The sequence below is a fragment of the Pygocentrus nattereri genome, chromosome 1 (genome assembly GCF_015220715.1).
Source record: "Pygocentrus nattereri isolate fPygNat1 chromosome 1, fPygNat1.pri, whole genome shotgun sequence".
Lineage (NCBI taxonomy): Eukaryota > Metazoa > Chordata > Actinopteri > Characiformes > Serrasalmidae > Pygocentrus > Pygocentrus nattereri.
The window spans coordinates 5,031,007-5,054,376 of NC_051211.1; the positions used below are offsets into that span (position 1 = coordinate 5,031,007).

General features: G+C 40.9%; 1 protein-coding gene across 21 annotated transcripts in view; it reads left to right on the forward strand.

The window, feature by feature from the left end:
* The window catches only part of pleca (plectin a), a 224,683-nt gene that overhangs the window by 159,646 nt on the left and 41,667 nt on the right, over positions 1 to 23,370 (forward strand). For 15 of the 21 annotated variants that reach the window (XM_037541826.1, XM_037541827.1, XM_017721340.2 and 12 more), the window contains 9 exons: positions 227 to 262; positions 4,062 to 4,139; positions 6,000 to 6,092; positions 10,720 to 10,886; positions 15,908 to 16,023; positions 17,516 to 17,622; positions 18,913 to 19,032; positions 20,365 to 20,460; positions 22,709 to 22,836. In XM_037541826.1, the coding sequence (XP_037397723.1) occupies positions 227 to 262; positions 4,062 to 4,139; positions 6,000 to 6,092; positions 10,720 to 10,886; positions 15,908 to 16,023; positions 17,516 to 17,622; positions 18,913 to 19,032; positions 20,365 to 20,460; positions 22,709 to 22,836 (941 nt within the window). The remainder of the gene's footprint in view (positions 1 to 226; positions 263 to 4,061; positions 4,140 to 5,999; positions 6,093 to 10,719; positions 10,887 to 15,907; positions 16,024 to 17,515; positions 17,623 to 18,912; positions 19,033 to 20,364; positions 20,461 to 22,708; positions 22,837 to 23,370) is intronic. The other 6 variants (XM_017721336.2, XM_037541813.1, XM_037541818.1 and 3 more) reach the window with 1 other exon arrangement.

The window sequence follows — 23,370 nt, forward strand, 5'->3', positions numbered from 1 at the left end:
ATGTTCTGAATGCCCAGCCACTTCAACCACTCTCACCATTTTTCTTCTGCACTGCACCTCCTTTAACACTCTAATCTCGTGATCTGTGCCTCTGTTCCAACTCTGTGTGCACTGGTTTTAACCCCCTGACCTTTCAGTTCTCTGCGTCCTGTTTGCTGACCTCTGCCCTGACCTTGACCCCCTTTTGCCTTTGCCTCTTCTCTTGCGATGCTCTTGCTGTGGGTAGCCGAGGGAGCGTGACGTTGTCAGGAACTCGCGGTTGGTGAGTGGGTCTAGAACCTTCCGGCTCGCCTCCTCGGGGCGCGTGGCATGTGTCACTCCCAGGTGACCTGGGCTGTGCATGATGTCACTTCCTTTGTCTTGTGGCTTGCCATCGGTATTCCCTCCGAAAACATACGCAGTTGCACGCAGCATTAGTTCGGGCAAGTGTAGCTGTCGAGTATTTAAGGTTTGGCCTGCCTGATCAAGCAGAGTTTGCAGATGACAAATTAGGGCCGAACCGATATGAAAAATTACTGATACCGATACCGATTTTAATGAGTTACATATACTTACAAATAACTGATGATACTGGACAGTAGATCCAATGAAATGTGCTTTTCGGAGTGAAATGATTCAGTCCTTAATTTTTGCATTGAGATTTTGACGAAATCTGAAGGGCCCCATATCCAATAAATCCAATTGTCCCCTCTTTTTAAAAAAATAGTATTTAAACATTGGATAAATTTGCTTTCCATTCGGTTGATAAATGAAAAATAAGCTATGAAAACAGCTCATTATGAATTCTTTGGTTTTCTGATGTCATGAAAACCAAGCTATTCATATATGCGAACTGCTGTGGAGATATATATATATATATATACTTATATTGACAAAAATTCAATAAACACTCCCTGTAATCTCCACAGCAGTGTAGCTTCACCCATATATAATGAATGGCTTCATTAGGCTCAATACAGGGAGGGGAACCAATCAGAGCAAAGCTCATTTACATATATTAGTCTGAAAGGCACACTCTTAACAAGAAAGGTTCTTCAGGTTTCTTTAGCAAAGAAAAAGGTTCTATATAGAACCTTTGCATTGTGAAAGGGTTCTTCAGACTGGTAATGTGTTGTATATGGTTCTATATAGCACCAAAAAGTTCTTCTACTGTTATAAAGTCAAGCTTATATACAATAGAACAACCCTTTTTGGGGTTATATAGCATTTTATATACATTATATAGCCTTTAGCTCAGTTTAATCCACTTTTATCCTGTAATGGCACTCTTATGCTCATTCATTTAACTTCTTTATATCTATTGTTTTAATCATGTTTCTTATTTGTATTCTAATTTTTTATCTCCTTCTTTTAAATTTGATTCACTTCTTTTAAATCTATTGTTTTAATTATGTTTTTTACATTTTTTAAATTTACATACATTTTATTTTATTTACATTAATTACATTTTTCTGTATTTTTTCATTTGTAAAGCACTTTGAATGACCGTTGTGTATGAAAGGTGCTATATAAATAAACTTGCCTTGCCTATACAGGACCTCTTTCACAAAGGTTCTACAAAGAACCATACACAGCACATTCGCCATCAATCTGGCGAATCCCTCTCTTGATGCGGAGAACCCTTTAATCATGTGAATGTTTTTTCGAGTGTTCATAGTAACATATAGAAACTTTATTCTTTACTGAAGAACCCTTGGAGAACCGTCTTTTTTTTTTTAAGAGTGCATAGTAACCAAAACCAAGATGTTTATTAATGATTATTCTGGTTTTGGTACCCATGCAAATATAATCAGTGGACCTCTGAGAAAAATAAGACAAGGGTATGGGCTCTTTAAATGATATATATTGTAGGAGGCGGAGCTTCTCATCATTCTTGTCAGTTTTATTGGTTGCTTTTGTTCTGTTAATTAGCATAAAACTGACACAGTTCTCGCTTTCACTTCATGTTTTAGGTTTATGAAGCGAGCAACTTCTATATAATCGGCAGGATTTCAGACCCATTGAGCCTTAATATCAAGAGATTTGATCAACCAGTTGAAATATCAGTCTGGCCCTAATTCACACCATCTGGTGATGTAGCGGCTTAAAAAAGAGAAAAGGGCCAGAAGATCCCCTCATTAATGATGTTATCACCTGATCTCACCTGGTGCTAAAGCCCAGTGACCATGATGGCGTTTTGCATTGCGGTAATAGAGGTTTCATCTGGTAATTGACAGTTTTGCCATCTCTGTAATGATCAACAGAATTCCTAAATTCTCCTTTTCAGCTCATACTTGAGACATTTGTTTAATCAGATATTGATCAATTTGCCTGTAATTATTGGCTGAATTTGAGCAATAATCCTGTATATTAATAATATAATATAATATAATATAATATAACATTAGCCGATTTTTTTCAAACCAGTGATATATAGGTCTGACTTTAAATCAGGCCTTCTGATCATATAGTTGGCTCAATTTGGAGTAATCTGGAGAAAAAAATTCACAAGTTCCCCGCATAAATTATGTTGTCACATAATAGTTCCTTAAAGCATCTGTAAACTAGGGGATCGGCCCTCAGGCCAAGTCATATGGGCAGATATTAATGCATACATGGACTGTTGTAACCGTTGGGGTTCACGGTAAGTTTTTCTCAGGATTATTGGTTGCTGTATATGATCAGCTGTCACCTATAGGACATGTCGAATACTAGCTAGTAATGAAAAATCTCCCTATTCACCTTTCATTTTAATGCATCGCTTCATGTCATGGTAGTTCTTGCAGACATGGGATCATTTAATTGTGAGTGGCATACACTGCTAGCCAATAAGAGTCTGGCTGATGCGTCATCTCGAAGTCTGACTGGCTGTATGTTTGATAAATGATTGACATGCCAGTGCATGGTCTATACTTTATGGTCATGCATCTCCCTCCACAAATGTCCCAGATAGCACCGAATGCGCTGCATATTCAGTATGGCATCACACTTATATCACCTCAGAGGTGTCCACTGTATGATTCAGCCTTACCTGAACATCATGATTCCAGTGTCTACTGTATTTACAGGTTATTTGAGGAATATTTACAGGGAAGGCAGGTCTTAGAATTTGTTTTCTTTTGATGTTGTGTATGACAAAGAAGTGCGCCTATACCGATCAGGCAGAACATTATGACCATTATTATAATTATGAACATTACCCCCTTCTACCCTGTTCTTCAGTGGTCAGGACCCCCATAGACCCTCACAGAGCAGGTACTATTTGGGTGGTGGGTCATTCTCAGCACTGCAGTAACACTGACGTGGTGGTGGGGTGTTAGTGTGTGTTGTGCTGGTCTGAGTGGATCAGACACAGCAGGGCTGCTGGAGTTTTTAAACACCTCACTGTCGCTGCTGGACTGAGAGCAGTCCACCAAACAAAAATATCCAGCCAACAGCGTCCTGTGGGCAGTGTCCTGTGACCATTGATGAAGGACTAGAGGATGACCAACACAGACTGTGCAGCAGCAGATGAGCTGTCGCCACTGACTTTACATCTACAAGGTGGACCGACAAGGTAGGGGTGTCTAATGGAGTGGACAGTGAGTGGACACAGTGTTTAAAACTCCAGCAGCACTGCTGTGTCTGATCCACTCATTCCAGCACAACACACACTAACACACCACCACCACGTCAGTGTTACTGCAGTGCTGAGAATGATCCACCACCCAAGTAATACCTGCTCTGTGAGGGTCCATGGGGGTCCTGACCACTGAAGAACAGGGTAACAGAGTATCAGAGAAACAGATGGACTACAGTCTGTAACTGTAGAACTACAGAGTGCAGCTATACAGTAAGTGGAGCTGATTAAGGTGGCAGTGAGTGTAGAAACAAGGCGGTGGTCAGGATGTTCTGCCCGAACGACTTTTTCTGTGCTTAAATGTTTTTTTTTTTAATTTTTCAGGTGGCGTGTGAAACAGTCTGGCCAATTTAAACATAATAACAGGATGTAGCATTAGCTGACTCAAACTATTCACTGTTACTCTCACTCACTGATCTCTCTCTTCCTCTAATCTCCCTTTGTATTGTTTTTTGTCCTCTAGCCCAGAGAGAAGGGCCGTATGCGCTTCCACAAACTGCAGAATGTTCAGATTGCCCTGGACTTCCTCAAACATAGACAGGTACGGTGGTCACAACACCAGCGCAACCATTTTTCTCCCAAAAATAATGATGTACAAATGGTCACTGTCCCCCCCAAAAATCAGTTTTTTTTCTGTTCTTATTTTTCATTTGACCACAGCAGCTGTTCTTATATATTTAGTGGATATTTAGTGATGAATGGACCAGTAGAAATGCCCCAAATTAGAGCAGCCTGGAATAAAATCATTAATAAATATTAAAACATATTTGTCGTCTCCTGTAAGGTTCAAATTTACCTGTATTTTTGGCAACACTACAGTATAGTGGGACATTAAAATGCCCCTGTAATGCGCATATTAACGCTACTAAGCCTGGTTATTACTGTAGCATTGTACAGTATCTCTTGGTGAATTGTAATGCTCTGATTAAGCCTTGTCCAGCTAGTACTTGATAATTAACCTACACTCATAATTTGCCATCACAAGCTTCCAAAACTTAAAACGCACAGTTGGACTAAACGTTTGACGGCTAATATCATGTATTCATTTATTACACTTTATTTTAATTGGTTTAAATTCTGGTTCGGTAAAGCACGTGAAAAACGCTTATGTTGGTCTGAGTTTGGAGATTTGAAGATCAGGCCCTGATGTCACTGATTCCAATTTTAAGCACCTTGAAATAATTATCAACACTGGACAGCAGATTTGGCAGAAATGCTTTACTGACCGATGTGATTGTCAGTCATCAGTTGTTAGTGAGAAACTCCAAACCTGATAGAGCCCAACTCACCCACGTTTTGAAATGAAATGAGTGTATAAATTCCAAATGTGATGTTCACTCCGGCGGCACGGTGGCTGTCACCTCACAGCGAGGAGGGCCTGGGTTCGATTCCCCAGGCCGGGTGACCGGGGTCCTCTCTGTGTGGAGTTTGCATGTTCTCCCCGTGTCTGTGTGGGTTTCCTCCGGGTTCTCCGGTTTCCTCCCACAGTCTAAAGACATGCAGTCAGGCCAATTGGACATGTAGCATTGCCCCTGGATGTGAGTGTGTGAGTGATTGTGTCTGTGTCTGTCTGCCTGCCCTGCAATGGACTGGCGACCTGTCCAGGGTGTATCCTGCCTTCCGCACGATGACCGCTGGGATGGGCTCCAGTACACCCAACCCCACCTCCCCCCCAGGGAACCAGCCCTGTGACTGTAAGCCAACAGGACTGAAGTGCCCTTGAACAAGGCACCTAACCCCCACCTGCTCCCCGGGCGCTGCGGATAGGGCTGCCCACCTCTCCTGACAATTGTGCTCACTACTCCCTAGTGTCTGTGTGTGTGTGTGTGTGTGTGTGTGTGTGTGTGTGTGTGTGTGTGTGTGTGTGTGTGTGTGCTCACTACTCCCTAGTGTCTGTGTGTGTGTGTGTGCTCACTAGTGTGTATGAGGTGTTTCACAGCACGGATGGGTTAAAATGAGGACGTGAAGTTTCCCTATTGTGGGACTAATAAGGGTCACTTAATCTTAATCTCATACTGTATACTGAATAAGTGTTTTTATTGCAGCACAGTGGTTCTAGGTTTGATTGTATGGTTCTAGGAAACATAATTGGTCTAGAACATTTTGTGCAGTCCAAAAAATGTTCTTCACTTCTAATGTAAGTTAACATAAAGAGATTTTATTCCAGGCCGTTTTTAATGACCAAATCCTCATGAATTTGACATTTTTACATGATGTAAAGGACAGCTTCACATCTCATTTACACAAAGGTGTTCTTTCAGGAAATGCGTCTTTCTAGGAAACTGAACCTGTTTGGCTCCTTCATTTTTAAGAGTGTAGATTATTGAGCTTTGTCTGCTTGCTTAGATCAGTTCTTTATAAGTTTTGCTCTTTATGAAAACTGCTCCATCCCTTGTGGCAGGTCAAACTGGTCAACATCAGAAATGATGACATCGCAGATGGAAACCCCAAGCTGACCCTTGGGCTGATATGGACAATCATCCTTCACTTCCAGGTATATTTAATCAACAATATAAACATCACTCACAGCAATTTGATGCCTCACTCCCCCCCCCTCCTACATAGACCTGGGCAGTGTAAGTATAGCCCCCAGCAAACAAACACACGGCCCACTGCAGCTCAGATGTGCTTTCTGTCTGATCTTTAGCTCATATGCTTTATTTTTATATATATATATTTTTTTTAAGCATTAATTGAGTTAACCCTTTTGTTGCCATATGAAGGCTAAAGCAGAGAGCTAATAGCAGGTCTACAGTGATCTGGCTGTGTGTTTGTGCTGTATTTCTGGGTTGTGGGATGTTAGAACTGGTTTCTCTCACTCTGCCTAGGGATGGCAGGTTCCTCTGAGTGCTCTGGTGTGTGTCGCTATTTTTAACCCTTTGTTTATAACATGAAGGCCGAAAGCAGCCATGTAGTATAACAGTAGTGAGTGGGTTTGGGTGATTTTGGAGCTGATCTCTTGCTGACGGATGGCTACAGGTGGATGAAATCACTGTGGATGGTGAAGCAGAGTCTGATGAGTGATGCGATATGTGAATCATGGCACTGTTTTAACTCTTTGTTGGAATATGAAGGTCAAAATCCAGAGCAACAGTATCAGGTTTTTGGGTGATTTTCCAAGCCAAATTACTCACTGATGCTGGCATCGCAGCTCAGTGACATCCCACTACGTAGTTCGGGGCGGGTCTGTTGAGTGTCCTGATAAGTGGATCACGTCTGTAGCTTAAACCGTTCTGAATTTATGAAAACTAGAAATGACCCATCATTTTGCCCGCAAATTGCGGTCTCTGGGTCCTGTCAGGGTTAAAGCAACTCACATATTAAATAATATAATACTGAGAAACACGACATCTTTTGGTATTAAACTGTGTTACTTCTTGTTTTGAAAGTTGTGGCTGCAAACGTGTTTTAAGTTTCTTCTCTTTAAATGACACAGAACTGCAGATTAGTCTGACCTAACGGCTTATTAATGCCTCATAGTTGCTTAAACAGTGGAAGCGAATACAGATCATCAGATGTAAATATTATTTTACATTATTTATTATACTTCTCTAATTCCTTATCAATTTTCTCAAAGACGGTGATTATTGCCTTTGAAGCATTGTAATTTTACTTTGGTAGTCAGTCATTGGCAGTATTGGCTAACATGACCCAGGCCTACTGCACATGCTTTGATTGATTGTAATTCAATATATTCCACATTGCTCCGTGGCTACTTATTGCCACGTACATGATGCTTAATGAGTAGTGAGGCTTTCTCACGTGCAGACATCCATGCAGACTTTCTCACAGATGATTCTGCAGAGTATAAACATTATTAAATTACCCGATTGGTCTCAAGGCTGCACCAGCCTGTGCAGACAATCCACGTTAGAGTTCACAAATTGTTTACAGCCTCGTTCACTTGTGGACCCACATCAGGGTCCAGTTTAAGCCGCGCAGCATCTGATTCTCATTTAATCAGACCCATTTCAGACTAAACAGCGAATGAAAGCCTTCTTTTTGGGAGTAATGAATAGCGGCGGGTCAGTCGTGCCAGAAAAGTTTACTTTCTTTGGATCTCTGCAAAACTTGCTCTTATTCTTTTGAATATAGTTAGTTATTCAGTCGGTTTCTTTAAGGATGGAAAATGAGCGCAGAAATGGATTTCTTTGAAGTTAAAACAGGCCTGTCGGGGATTACGGTCTGGGACCGTGTCCATCTGCCTCAGTGACTCACTCTTTCCCACAAGGAAGAGGGAGAGGGCACACTGGCATGGCTGGTTGATGAGTCATGAGGCTGCTCCTTTTGTCGGTTTCCAGTATTTTTTTTTTATTTCTTTAATGATTGTCAAGGGGGCTCCAGAGCTATTTTCCGTTCTTTATCATGCTGCTCTTTTGTGCGCATTTTAAACAGCAGCCCTTTCTGTTTTGGCCGCAAGTCAAATGGCATGGCTACTGTGCAGCTATTGAGCTGGCCGATTAGTTACAGGACCGTGCTGTAAAACGCCTGCTCAGATAAAAGCTGCATGTATTTGACTTTTTGCAGAGACTTTGGTGATTTATGAATTACGTCTCATGCTGTTAATCACACGGTGCTGTTAATCTGACTAACTGAACGTATCTGCTCTGCAGGCCGACAGCTTTGGGAAAAAAGAATCAATTGGAATGGACAGTTGGAATGTTTAACACAGAACAGATGGGTTTGTAACTAAAAATGTGCAGCAATAGTGTTTTTTACTAAAAGCATTTTAATAATTTTTATACAAACTGGCTGTATATCTGCAGAATCATCTGTGAGAAGCTACAAATGCAAATTACTGTTGTCAGAGCAAAACCGTAACTTTACAGGAGAAGGAAAGACACTACTTATTTTTAATGGAAGTCAATGGAAGCAGATTTTTTTCCAAGTCATTTTGGGCCGTTCCATTCATTATGAAATTTGCAGACAATGTAAAGGACAGCAGGCATTTTCAAACCTGCCCTTTACATTGTGTGTAAATTTAACGATGACTGAACCAAAATTAGTGGCCCATAATGTCTGGTTCCATTGACTTCCATTAAAAGTAAAGTAGGTTTTTTCCTTCTCCTGTAAAGTCACCACTTTGGAGACACGAGGTTTTCTTCTGACGACAGTGATATGTAAATAGCGTGTTTCCTAACCTTAGTGTGAATGGGTGTGGCTAAGCTGCCGTAGGTGGAAATGCATTGGTTTTCATGACATCACAAAAAAAGCAAGTAATTCAAAGCAGCGCTTAGTTTCCATGTATCGCTACTGTCGGAAAAAAAATTTTGTATCTCCGTTTTTTGTCATTTTTTCAGTTTTTGACATGAGGTGAAAATGCATGTTGCTCTTTACATTGTGTGTAAATTTCATGGTGAACGGACCAAAAGAAACAGCTCAAAATGACTTGGAAAGACGTCTGGTTCCATTGACTTCCATTAAAAGTAAAGTATGTTTTTTCCATCCATCCATCCATCCATCCATCCATCCATCCATCCATCCATCCATCCATCCATCCATCCATCCATCCATCTATCCATCCATCCATCCATCCATCCATTTTCTAAGCTGCTTCTCCGTCAGGGTCGCAGGGGGGTGCTTTTTATGGAGATACGAGGTTTTGTTCCGACAGCAATGATATGGACTGTGCGAATGGGGAGTGAATGGTAGATATTGAAACTGTAACAGTGCTTACGCACTACATAAATCTCTTATTAAAAAAAAAAAAGCAGATAAAATTCAGTTTTTTATGATATGACTTAACTGTAAAATATGGAACTTGAAACTTCACTGCTTGCTTCGTACTTCAGGCCTGTGGTGCAGATAGCGTGAGTTCTCTGTTGAAAAAACAAAGAGCGCTTTCCTCTGTGGCTGCTGGTTTGAGCCGCAGTTCTCCTCCTGCAGTGGAAGGAAGCTAGAACGGCTCTGCGGGCTCTCGTAAAGCTGAAGCGAGAGGGTGGAGGATGTTTCCATGCCGTCTGAGTCACACACAGCAGCACGTCTGACCACTAAAACCCAGCCAACTTCCCCACCACCACACAGTGGTGCATTTATAACAGAACCGAAGCACGGTACCCGTTATAGCCTGGGAGAAGTGATGAGGCTAAAGGAGAAACCCTGACGATGAGTCACTGCGGAGAACCACGCACATTCACTGTACACAACCGGACACGATCGAAAGCCCTGATCATAAGACTTGTTTTGTGAGAACCGTGTGATCGTCACCAGCTACCATGTTTACCCACCACAGTATCCCAGCAACAACAACTAGGGTGTTATTATGGGATTTTCTTTTCATTCCAAGAAAAGCAATGAAATTTCATGTAATGTAAATGGGGCAGTTCAGAAAACGATGCTGCTGCAGCCATTTGATCCTTTGATGTATGTAAAGATGGAATTCCGTCGATTTTTCCACATTTCTGCATAATTTAGTCTTTGAGGTGTAAACAAAGTCATTCAGAGTGGTTTGATGTGAAATGGTTCATTATAGATACATTTATCGACTTGGATTTCTTTGCAGTGGTGGTGATGATAGGAACCAGGGGTCCCATTGTCCAGTGCAAAATTAAAACCCTTATTTACTGTCCAAAGTGACCAGTGCGCTTTCTACATTTATGTATGTCATGTTGATGATGGAAAATTATTGGGAAATGTGAAAGTGAACTTTTTTGTTACCTTAGAATGGCCTTTCTGCCATTTATACATTTTTCTAATTATAATAATAATAATTTTAAACCATTTTTTCCCTCAGGATTATTGTAGAATAATGTTTTAGGCACGATGCAGCATATTCCTAATCCTTTTATGCAATATCTTTCTGTGAGGGAGCTTTTAAAGGCATTAAACTCTTCAGATGTCTGGTTCCTATCACCACCACTGTGAACCATTCTGACTCAATAATTTTGTCTAGAATTTAAATGGAATTTTCTCTAGAATTAAAGCATTTCACCACTGACTGACTGTAACACCTTAATAATTGTTATGCAGAATTTTTTTTAAATCATTTGAATTCTCCAGACCTCAAAGCTGATTGACTGTAATGTTGAAATATACTGTACTAACAAACTCATTGCTTCCTCGAACTCCTTGCTGTACTACAAATCCCATAATTCCTTTCTGCATTCCTTTTTTTCCTCCAGATCTCAGACATCCAGGTGAGTGGTCAGTCAGATGACATGACGGCCAAGGAGAAGCTGCTGCTGTGGTCTCAGCGCATGGTCGAGGGCTTCCACGGCATGCGCTGTGACAACTTCACCACCAGCTGGAGAGACGGCAAGCTCTTCAACGCCATCATCCACAAACACAGGTGAGAAAGGCCTGCTGATAGTGCTGATCACAGCTCAGACTCTCTAAAACATTTATTTTAGATTAGCTGAAAGTGTCCCAGAGGTTTCATACACACAGTTGACTCCTTGCAACCTTCCTTAAACCTTCGTTCATTGGCCATTTTATCTGAAACACCCACCATATAGGTGCAATTTGTAGGTGTACTAGTAAAGACTGTAGCTATTCTGTTGCTATACAATTGACTGTTGCTGAATAAGGGTTGACATTCTATCAAGCCAATTACCGCCACCCGCCTCTGAGCACTCCTTTGTCCGTCAAGCCGAGAACAACAGCAGCAGTGACTCCGTCTCAGTGATTGGGCTCAGAAATGGTGGGAAGCTGTTACAGAGACATATGTGGCTGTCTTGATCATTTGTAGGGTGGAGCTGTCATTATTTTATTCCTAAAGCTTGACATAAACTCTGTGGACTCTCGCAGCTCAGTGTCAAAACGGTGAACGTGCTCTAAGGTAAGCTGGACTGCGTTTGGGTTGCTGTATTCGCTCATAGTCATAATAAATAACACTACAGAACAGAGTTTTCTGAGCTGCAGTTTTAGCCCAGGTCCAGTGTCTAGGTTTCACATTAGCTCATCTGAAGGGGCAGCTTCCAGCTTCCATCACTCAAATGTCCTCTTTATTAGACACGAAAATGTGTTGCTTTAATGTCAAGTCACTAAAATATCCCCAGGTTTGATTAATGTAAACTTGGTTTCTGGAATTATTCCTGTCTGTTCATGTGAACTTGCAGACATGTGATCACAAACATGTGTTGCAATGTTCTACCCAGTAAGGCAGAATCTGGGGGATTTACACCGACAAGAGACACTCCTCTGTTCCTTGTGTGGTCTCAGAGTTCACCTTCCAAATTCATCATATTTGCACTTTTGCTCAAGATATATCAAGTTATCAAGTTGCAGCCGTGCGTGAAACAGTATATGGCTGACCTGACCTGTATTAGCCTTTCTGTTGTTCGACGGTGTTCACTATATGCTGTAGTGAAACATGAAAGTATGGCAAGGGCGGGATCAAAGATAAACTGGGAAATTTGAGTCGTGAATGGAGGGCGTAGTGTTGAGAGAACGCCAAGCATCCCCAGAGGCTGTGCTTTTAGCTTTCTGCATGTGCCTGCACAGCACAGGTATGCTTTGGCTCTCTTTGGAGCTTAATAAGCACCCAGGAATCGCGAGGAACGACAACTAACATTCGACTTTTCCACATTCTCTCGCTCGCAATTCCTAAAATTGATTTGTATGTTTGCAACTGCAGCTTGCTGTCAACATGGAATGTTACCAGAACACTTGGATGTGCCTGTGGAATTAGCACAGATGGACTGATTTTTCTCCGAAGGCTTTCTCCAGCTTCTGTGCCGACCATGGAAAGTTAAGCTTATCAAGAAAACCTTTGGAAACTTCTCACAGGAGATCCACCCAGAAGTGTGCTTGTGTGGAGTTCTGTGAATGAGTGCAAAGTGCTTGGTTTTCTCCTTCCACGCGCTACACTACCAGCCCAATGTTCAGCCTGAAGAAGAAGCTTCGGACAGGGAAGCGGCGCAGTAGCTCTTCGAGCAGCGCTCATGGCTCGGTCAGTGACCTGGACGAGCGGGTGGTCATGCTATGCGAGGATGTGCCCTCTCGGGGATCCTTCGACTCGGACCCGGAGTCCCTGAGTCCAGGAGCACGCTCCAGCTGTGGATCGCAGAGTGGTGATTTCGAGCTGAGCAAAGAATGGAGGCTCTGCCCATTGAGCGGCGACACGCTGTCCTACAGAAAAGCCTATTATACCGAGGTGGTGCCTCCTGGGACGCAGGCTTACTGCTGCTACACCCAACGAGACAGTCAAGTGTACGAATGCCTTAAGTTGCTTTGTAGAGATCGAGGTGGTCGTAATAATACGTAATTACATGCCAAGCCACTGATTTGTCACAGTGTTGCATCTGGTGTGTTGTATCATACTAGCCTTGCAGAATCGTCCTATATAACAAATTATGGTCTCTCTTCTGCATGGCTGTTTTTCTGAAATGCCTAACCTCTATAGGTGTTTTGCTATATGCTGTAGTTGACATTTGTTTTGTTGGTTGTCTATTTACTGCTATAGTTTTAAATTCCAATATACCAGGATTTTTGCATGCTAGCATTACAAACTATAGTCTCGTATTGTTCTTCTGTGTCATCACTGTTCTTCGCATTCGCTGAAGTATTTTTGTTGTCTGTTTCTTTAAGTGACACTTCTTAATCCCACAAATGGGGAAATTCCACCTCCACATTTAACTCATCCGTGAAGCGAAACACCACATACACACTAGTGAGCACACACACACTAGGGGGCAGTGAGCACACTTGTTCGGAGCGGTGGGCAGCCCTATCCACAGTGCCAGGGGAGCAGTTGGGGGTTAGGTGTCTTGCTCAAGGACACCTCAGTCATGTGCTGTCGGTGCTGGGGATCGAACCGGCAACCTTCCGGTCACAGGGCCAGTTCCCGAACCTCCAGCCCACGACTTTCATACTATAGCTTAACCTCTTATTCTCCGGGGTATATTTTGGTTTTTCCATCTAAATTAACTTGACGAAATCAAATGATTCAGTAACTGCATGAAATAAATGTACATTTTTTGTTTATTATTTAGTAAAATCTCCCCTCAAATGAACAGAACATGTGTTTTATGATCTCCACATATCTCTATACGCTTATAATTTACTGCTAAAGTTAAAAAATCTCCGACGCTCTTTGTGTTATTTTCTAAAAGTGATGTTTCCAGAGCAGATCACTGAAGAGACGCCGTCTGTTTATAGTTTAGAGCCCAGATTTGGGGAAAAACGGGTCGACTTTCAGTAGAAAAACAAAGTTCAGCTTCTTTTATTATAAGGGTTTAAAATGACGTCACCGTCTATTAGACTGGAGAGAAGAGCTACAGCCTCACACGACGCCCAGCTTCTGAATGGAGCTTATGGAGTATGAAAGTTTTAGAATATTTTCTTGCAAACGTGACACACCGTCTCTTCTTTACGTCGCCATTGCTTTGAAATGTTTGAATTCTTCATAATATCCTAAAATAGTTGGGGTAGTTACAGTAATAGGCAGATGCTCTAGTTTGCATATGTTGTATTTGTCCTGCTTGTTGCCTGTTTGTAAATCTATGTTATAGTTTTTAATTCTAGCATGCTAGCATGGTTAATTCTAGTATACTAAAATTTTACCATTATTGCATAACAAAATAGTCTTATACTGCTCTTCTCTACATCACCACCTTTCTAAAATGCTTAAATTGTGTCCAGTTTGGTAGTTTTTTAGCACAGTGTGCTCCTAGCAAACTAGTAGTCTCTTCTCTACATCACCATTGTTTTGAAATGTTTGAATTGCTTAAATGCTTAAATTCTTTATGGAATGAATTAGAGGAGGCTGTATATCGCTGTTGTCCCAGCAAAACCTTGTATCTCCAAAATTAGAACTTTACAGGAGAAAGAAAAACATGCTGTAGTTTTAATGCAAGTCTATGGAACCAGACGTCTTCCCAAGTCATTTTGGGCCGTTTCTTTTGCTCCACTCATGAAATTTACACACAATGTAAAGGGCAACAGGTCCATTGGAATCATGTCAAAAATTGAAAAATGACAAGAGTGGAGATACGAGGTTTTCTTCCGACAGCAGCGACATGTTTCGAATGGCTGTTTTCTGCTGTTGCTTAAACGTCTAGCGTGCTAGTTTTTGTAGCGTACTAGAGTAGTGTTCTCGTAGTATACTAGAAGTGCTAACTGGGGCTGGTTATGGTTCATATTTTTTTAGACACTGAAATCCCTTGTCTTTGATACGGATTTGTGAATGGTACTTTTTTGCAATACATTCGTTCAAATTCTAAAATAAAAGTGGGCATAGCTTAAACCAAAAAACGAGTGCGTGGTGCTGGAAGTAGCTTTATTCACTCACCACAACTTTTGACTAATCAAAGAGGTCTTGTGGTGTTCCTCACTGTAATTCTTAAATTCAGTGTTCTCCTGTCGTTGGTGTATAGAACTGTGTTCTGGTCACTTTGTGTTATTGCTTAATAACGTGGTTAACACCTCTACCTTCTACGCTGTAGACTGGGGTTCAATCCCCACCTGGGTAAGCATCCTACACTATACCAATAAGAGTCCATGGGCAAGACTCCTAACACCGCTGGATAAGAGCGTTTGTCAAAATGCCGTAAATGTTATGATTTTTTTTTTTATATATATTCATACCACTACCTTCACTTTGATATATATATATATATAGAATTATTATTATTATTATTGTTGTTCTTATTCGTTTTGAATATAAACCAAATGGGTATGCAACAGATTACAGACTAATCAAGAAGCAGTGACATTAATAATATGCATATGTAATGTAAGTTGGACAATCAGGAGTCTAGACTTTGGAAAAAGCCTACTTGCTGATCAGACTTATTATGTAGACGTTGAAATTTGGTATTGAATGGCCAATTTTTTTATATTCGCTACTGTTTTTGATTTGATACCCAGCAGCTCTGATGCGAACATCGCAAACTGTGGTCTCACATTGGTCTTTTCAGCATCACTGTTGTTCTGAAATGCTTAAATTCTTCTTGGAGCTTGTAGGTGCATGTAGTGTTGTCTGTAATTATCTTCTTGGCAGTGTGCAGGCCAGATGAAGAGAGCTGTTTAGTGAATGTTGTTTAGTATACACACAATAGCAGGCAAATAGTTCTGATTACATTCTAAGGCAAACCTTCTCGGTCCTGATATCTCTAGGTGTGTTAAGTGCTCAAAACAGCTGCCTTGTGGAGAAGTTATCTAGAAATACCCAACTGATGGTAACATGGTCAGAAACAGCTCATAACCTTTCCCTGCTGTGTTTGCCTGTTTGTGGTTATGTAAAGTATTCACCCCCATTAACGTACCAAGCAAGAGCCAGCCTGGATCTTGTTCCTTAGTAGTTGCAGCCTTCAGATTAATAACCCCCTCTGATGCATGTTCTGACTTGGTTCTCTGTCTGTCCTTCAGGCCTAATTTGATTGACATGAGTAAGGTGTACAGACAGACCAACCTGGAGAATCTGGAGCAGGCCTTCAGCATGGCTGAGAGAGAGCTGGGTGTCACCCGCCTGCTCGACCCAGAAGGTAAAAAAGATCACTCACTGGGCCTGTTACCATTTATACTGTTCCTTTGTTGCCTTAAAGTTCCTGACTGGTGGTGTTAGAGAAGCAGAGTGTTATGTTGGGTGCCTTTATTATGAAAAAAAATTATATTTCAGCTTAGACTGAGTATTTTAAACTGATATTTCAATAATCATTTGTCTGTATCTGTAACCCTGTGGAAGTTTTATTATTCTCCATAATGCTAATGCATGTGGATGTTCTATGTCTTATAAATGGTTTTGCACTGGTATCAGCATCAACAGATGTGTGTATGAAAAAATATCGAGTATCGGCTTTGACCCACAATTCAAAAGCCTGCCGAATAGATATAAACATATGAAACTAGATTCTTACAAGTTAGTAATAACAATAGAGGAGTCTTTTGTCTGAGCCATTTATAACATTAAGCAGTGCACATGAAATAGCAATCAAGGTAAAAATTTTTATTGACAAATCGCTGTTGTCAGAAGAAAACTTTTTTTTTAGTTTTTTAATGTATCCTGTAAGATTACCATTTTGGAGAGGTAAGGTTTTCTTCGGACAACAAAGAAATGTAGCCGATCAGCCAAGTTTCGCTTATACATATGTGGCTTTTATATATATATATATATATATATATATATATATATATATATAGATATATATATATATATATATATAGATATATATATATGTATATATATATAGAGAGAGAGGTAGATAGATAGATAGATAGATAGATAGATAGATAGATAGATATATAGATATATTTGTACATGGTGAGTCAAAAGTCACAAGACACAGTTTTATTTTATTTTATTATCGACTTTTATCTCTTGGGTCATCTCAAGCAAATTGTGTATGTTGAGAAAATCCGCAACAAACACCACCTTCAGCACCACATCGTGGAGGCTTGTGACAGCATTTCTCCAGAGATTCTCATGCGGGTTCATAATGAGTGGATCCTGCGCCTTCAGCTCTGTGTTCAGCACCAGGGACAGCACACTGAACACGTCAAACAGCTGTGCATCACAGGCGATGCTCCCAGTTGTTGTTACAACTTTCTGTGTTGATAACATTTGAACCACAAAAGATATTGCAAATCTGATTGCGGCAATCGATTTCTGAGACAATTCCGGTCTTCTTTGATCTGCTACATGACCACCTTCCCATTGGAAAAACTTGCCCTTGATCTAGTGTGGCAGCTTCCAAGATTGAGGCCATGTTCCGGACATAGCCTAAAAGATAGGCCCCCTCACCCGTTACTTGCTGGGGTGTTCAGATCTGTCATTTTCGATTTCGTTTCTGAAATAAAACGGTGACCTCTGACTTTTGACTCACCCTGTATGTGTGTATATATATGTGTGTGTGTGTGTATATATATACACACATAACGTGTATGAATGAATATGTGGTATAATCATAATTTGCTGTTACTTTGCGCTGTAGCCTGTCATTAATCCAGTGTCGGGTTCTGTTTATCTTATCTGGCCAGATGTGGATGTGCCCCACCCTGATGAGAAGTCTATCATTACATACGTCTCCTCCCTGTATGATGTCATGCCAAGAGTTCCAGATGTTCAGGATGGAGTCCAGGCCAATGTGAGTCTCCCTTTATTACTGAAAAAAGAGCAAATTAAGCATAACTACTTGCCTAAATTAATTAAAGGGTCCATACCATGGAAAAGTCCCCTTTTTTAGTAATAAATTATTATTTAGTATGTAAACGCTGTAAAAGTTCCAAAATGTTGTGATGATGAGAGAGTTGCAGACGAACGCAGATAGGAAATAAGCACAAATTTAATGACACGGCAAAATCCGCAATTGAAAAAAGGGCAAAACAGAATCGTAGTCACAGTCTGGGCTAGGGTCAAAAAGGGTCAAAAAGGTACAAATCCAAAATCAGGGTCGAGACAGTCCAGGGCCATAGAGCCAACACGTAGAGATTGCGGGGCAGACATGACAATAAAGAGTACTGAACCAAACACCATGAGAACACAATACAACCACCAGTGCAGACAACAGTACATAGACCAGTGCAAACTACACAGCAGATACCAAAGACCAGCAAACACAAGGGGCAAACACAGGGCTGATGGACAGGTGGAAACATTCAGGGGTGGAGTCGTGAAACGAAGGGGCTGGACCAAAACAAACGCACATGGGCTAAACCAAAACACAAACACATGCACAGCACTGGGAGGGGCCAATCGTGACAAATGTACCGCTCATTCTCCAGCACATACAGTCCATATATGGACACTACCCTGCAAAACCAGCTGGTATGAATTCAATGTTTTTGTGATGTCATGAGAACCAACAACTCTTTTACATATCTATGCCTATTTGGCCTGCAGCAGCTTAGCTTTCCCCATTCAGATTGACGTTATAAGGGGTGTTTCCACACTATCTGCTCGCTCAGTGAGGCGCAGTAGAGGGCAGGCAGTCAAAACTGATGTCAAAGTAATAAGAATAGCCTGTAATTCTAAGGCAGGGTGTACAACTCCAGGCCTCGAGGGCACAGTTTGACACTTTACCTGCTCTAGCACACCTGATAACACTCATTACCAGGTTTAGTGGGTGTGTTTGGGCAGAGGAACCACCAAACTGTGCTGGATACTGGCCTTCCAGGATCGAAGTTGTGCTGTTGTAAAGCATAAATAGACATTGGCAAATGGTCATGTAAAAATTAATAGCTATTTTTCATACATAAAATCACATAAATATCATAAGTAGACCAGAATGTGGAACTTTTAAAATGATTTTGTGATTTTTTTTGCAAATAATTAATAACAGTTTTAAAGAGCAAGTCCAGCCAGTTAAATTTCAGGAAACGATTCTGAAGTGTAATGTGAACTGAGTGGATGAGCAGCTGTTTGTGTTGTTCAACAGGAGCTGGAGCTTCGCTGGCAGGAGTACTATGAGTTGGTCACCATGCTGCTGCAGTGGATCAGACATCATGTCATTGTGTTTGAGGAGAGGAAGTTCCCCACCAGCTATGAAGAGATCGAGGTTAGTCTCTTAGGCTGGCTTTACATGAAACTTTCATGCAACTTTAGTCGCTTGAAGCATACATGAAACTAAATTGTACTTTAGTTGTGTGCAAAGCTTTCTGCAACCCATTTGAAGCTCAGTTACAACCGACTCATCTTTGTGAAAGACTCAAGTTTCCTGAGCCATGACAACAAAGCTGAGGTTCTTGAAGCGAATGTTTCTGTAAACAGCTGTTGTTACTAACCAATGAATGCTACCGTTTATTCTTCTTTAGATTCACTTTTTCCTTTCTTGTCGTTGACACCGAGTTTGGATTCCTTTAAGATCCAAAAGAGGGAAAGGCTTCTGGTTGTTCTGCATAGTCAGACCTAGTGGGATGCTATAACTATCCCTTCAAAAGTCAGCCATCCCAGTGTCAGTCTTCTCTATCCCACTTCTGACACCAGTGTGACTTTGGCATAGAAGACTTTAGCACTTTAAACGAATGCTCCTGTATTGATATATATATATATATATATATAGAGAGAGAGAGAATAAAAGAGTGTCAGCGACAGCTGGAAAATTATAAAATTAAAATGTATCCAAAAAAAAAAATCTTGCATGGTTTGTTTCTCGCTTGATAAGGTTGGCACCCCGCTGACTGTTTGACACTGCTGGTCCACTCTCGGACCACCCAGATTACTGTCCTGCATGCAAGATGTAGCTGGTTTTTAACCTCTTCAGATTTAAATGCCCAGAGACTTTTATTTTAGAAAAGAAACTACATTACAAACAACTGAGAGAAAAAAAATAATGACTAGACCTGATATAAAATGATGTTAAATGTTTTTGCTGACTCTGTGCTAGGATAAAATTATTTACTAAACTAATTTACAAAGTACAACTAAAGAAAAGAAGGAAGGAAAAATCAGTAAGTGAGGGAAAAAAGAGCGATGATCAATGGAAATTTGTCTATTACAAATCTGCTTAACTGCCGGTGGGCCACCCTGGAAAACGCCAAAACGCCAGTGGACCACCAGCTAGGCCATTAGTGGGCCGACAGTGGTTCACTATCTTCTTGCTATCAGGGGATTTCAAAAAACACAACATGTTTGTCATTTACACGTAACACCTGATTGAGCTGATGAACTTTCAGAAACATCTACATGGAGGAGCCAGGCGGCTCAGATTCCAGCTGCAATAAATCACTACAGGAGAATCAGCAGGACAGAAAGAGCATTTATCAACACAGCCCAACATGTTGCAATAAACAGTCATATGTACAGATTACTGTCAACATCTTTCGTGAAAACACAGCACAGCCAACTCCACCCGGACTCGTACATTTGGATTGCTTTGTGTCTGTTTCAGGTTCTGTGGCGCCAGTTCCTCAAATTTAAGGAGACAGAGCTGCCAGCAAAGGAGGCCGACAAAAATCGCTCCAAACTTATTTACAAGGCTTTTGAGGTAAGTGATGTGTAGCACACTGCCACTGTGCCCCTGACACATGCCGACATGCATACATGACCCACTCGAGAGACCTTGGAGATGCTTGGTTTGTTTTTAACAAACTGCTGTGAGCTGTATGAGAAAGTTGGGTGGCCCTCTTTAACGGGACGAAGGGAAACACACTGGTTGAGTTTTATTTATAAGACACTCTCCGGTCATTTGCCAGAATACATCACTTCATTGATGAATACAAATAACAGTAATTATCAGACTCGCTCTAGTAACTGGATCAGCTGCCAGGTACCAAGAGTTTTTACTGAACTGGGAGAATCTGCTTTTAGTTACTGCACCAGCTGGAATTCACTACAGGACACACTAAAACTCGGCTCACTGGCGTCACTCAGTCATTTTAAACTTTTAATATCGAACCACCTTCAGACAGCCTGCACCTGTTTTACTTCATCTTATTTATTCTTAACTTCTATTTCTTGTTTTAATTCTTCTCTTAGTTCTTTATTACTTTTTAACTTATTTTAGTTAGTTTATTATTATTATTATTATTATTATTTTACTAATCTCTTATCTTCTTTTGATCTCAATCTCTTATCAATCTTGTTTTATCACCTCGTTTTATTTTTATTTTTTTAAATCTATTTTTATCTTTTTTTTGGCTGTTATTTTTAAATTTTCTTTTAATTTAAAATGATTCAATATAGATATTATTTTCTTTGTCATGTCAGTCCCTGTTTTTGTAAATGCTCGGCTACATTGAAAATGAGGGTTGCCCTCAATGTACTTCCGCGTCAAAATAAAGGTTGATTGATTGATTGAACTAAATATATGCAAACTAAACTTAAAACAGTCTAATCTTAACTTCATTCCGGGAACGTATGTCTAACCCTAACACTGATCCTAACATTATCTACAGTCAAATGCGTTTTACCAGATGGCTTGCTAACAATTCGGGCATCTGTATGATAAAGCACTCTGAGAATACATCAAAGTCATTTATCTAAGGATAAATCAGAGTTTTAATGGAAAGGTACAGCAGTAAGGCACTTATCTAGGGTTTAGTATGTTCATAACATCATCCTTGTAATTATCTATGGTCTGAATATTTCACTCTTTTTATTAAATCATTTTATGGCAAGATCACAGTTTAAACTACAGGGAGATTCACTTGAAAGAGGCCCCGAGTATTCTGTTGTAACTCCCATTAGGATGAAGCAGTCTGAACCAAAAACATACACTGCATACCTCGATGTGTGCGTAATCGATTACATGCGATGCTGGGAGTGATCTCCATTCTTCTGCCAGACACATGGAGGGGTACAGGGGTCTGCACCTGGAAGTTGCAGAGGTTAAACATTGTGATGGCTGTCTGGCGCTTGCCTCATCACTCCAATGCAGGGGCATCCCAGCCTGTTCGAAGCTCAATATGCTGAGGAGCACATTGCACACTGTTTTGTTCAGATTGCTTTATCCTACTGAGAGTTATTACAGAATATTCAGGGCCTCTTTCGAGTGAATCTCCCTGTAATTCAGTCGAAGAGTCTATATTCTAATAGTACGTTCTGGTCAAAAAAAACAATTATGAATGTAAATATTTCGGTCCAACTTTGTTAACTGCCTCTAACAACTGTTTACTCACACATCAACAATACATGCATCAACAGTGTTACTGCTATTGGGGTATTCACTATTACAGGATAAGTTAAGTGATACATTTTTAATCCCACAACCGGGAAATTCCACCTATGTGAAGTGAAACATCACATACACACTAGTGAGCACACACACACTAGGGGGCAGTGAGCCCTTGCCCGGAGCGGTGGGCAGCCCTATCCACGGCGCCCGGGGGGCAGTTGGGGGTTAGGTGTCTTGCTCAAGGACACCTCAGTCATGGACTGTCGGCAACCTTCCGGTCACAGGGTCAGTTCCCTAACCTCCAGCCCACGACTGCCCCCACGACTGATATTAATACCGCTAATGTACTTAGTGTAACTCCAGTTTAAGGTCGAGTGAAATTGATACACGTGTTTATTTACATAAACTGTAGTACTGTAGTCCATCTGTAACAGTGAACGCATCACTAGTAGTTACATTGTAATGGCATGTATTGGTAACGTGTAACTACACAGTTATAAGAGACACTTAATATACAGTGGAACCAAATATTTCTTCTATTCGAATGACCAATAATTTATACATTCTAATATTTTGAACAAGCTAAGATTCTAAATATTCTTTGATTTGTTCTCCGTAGGGTGCAGTGCAGGCCGGTCAGATCAAGGTGCCTCCCGGCTACCACCCCATCGACGTGGAGAAGGAGTGGGGTCGCCTGCATGTGGCCATACTGGAGCGAGAGCGACTGCTCAGAACAGAGTTTGAGCGGTGAGCCTGTCGATTCTTCCTCACACAGCCAGTATCAAACCAAGCAAAGTCATGCTGGGACAGATTTTAGATTAACCTCAGAAGCTCTTTACTCAGAACCGCGTGGATCAAAGTAATAAACAGTAGAATGGCTGATAAAAACACTGAGAGGGGAAAACATTCATGCACCAGTTGGCAAGGAAAAGCCGGTGTTTGAACGTTTGACTTCAGGAGATGGTTGACCGATTTTTTTGCTGGACGGCCTTGGCGATTATCTGATGTGCCCGAGTCCACCTCCGTTCTTTTTCAGGCTGGATGCTTCATAAATTGTAAAACTTGGAATGTGATTGTGTCCTTTTCTTGTTTACTTAAGTCTCTTAATAATGTTGTTTCTGTCTTAGTCTCTGAAATGGCAGGAAGGCTTTGGTTTAAGATCTGGTTATCTGTATATTAGATGTGTTGTTTAAGGTCATTTGATAAATTAGAAATGGATTGGGCGGCACTTTTTTGAAGGGGCTGGCCTTTTGTCACAAGACCGTCTGTCTTCTGCTGCTG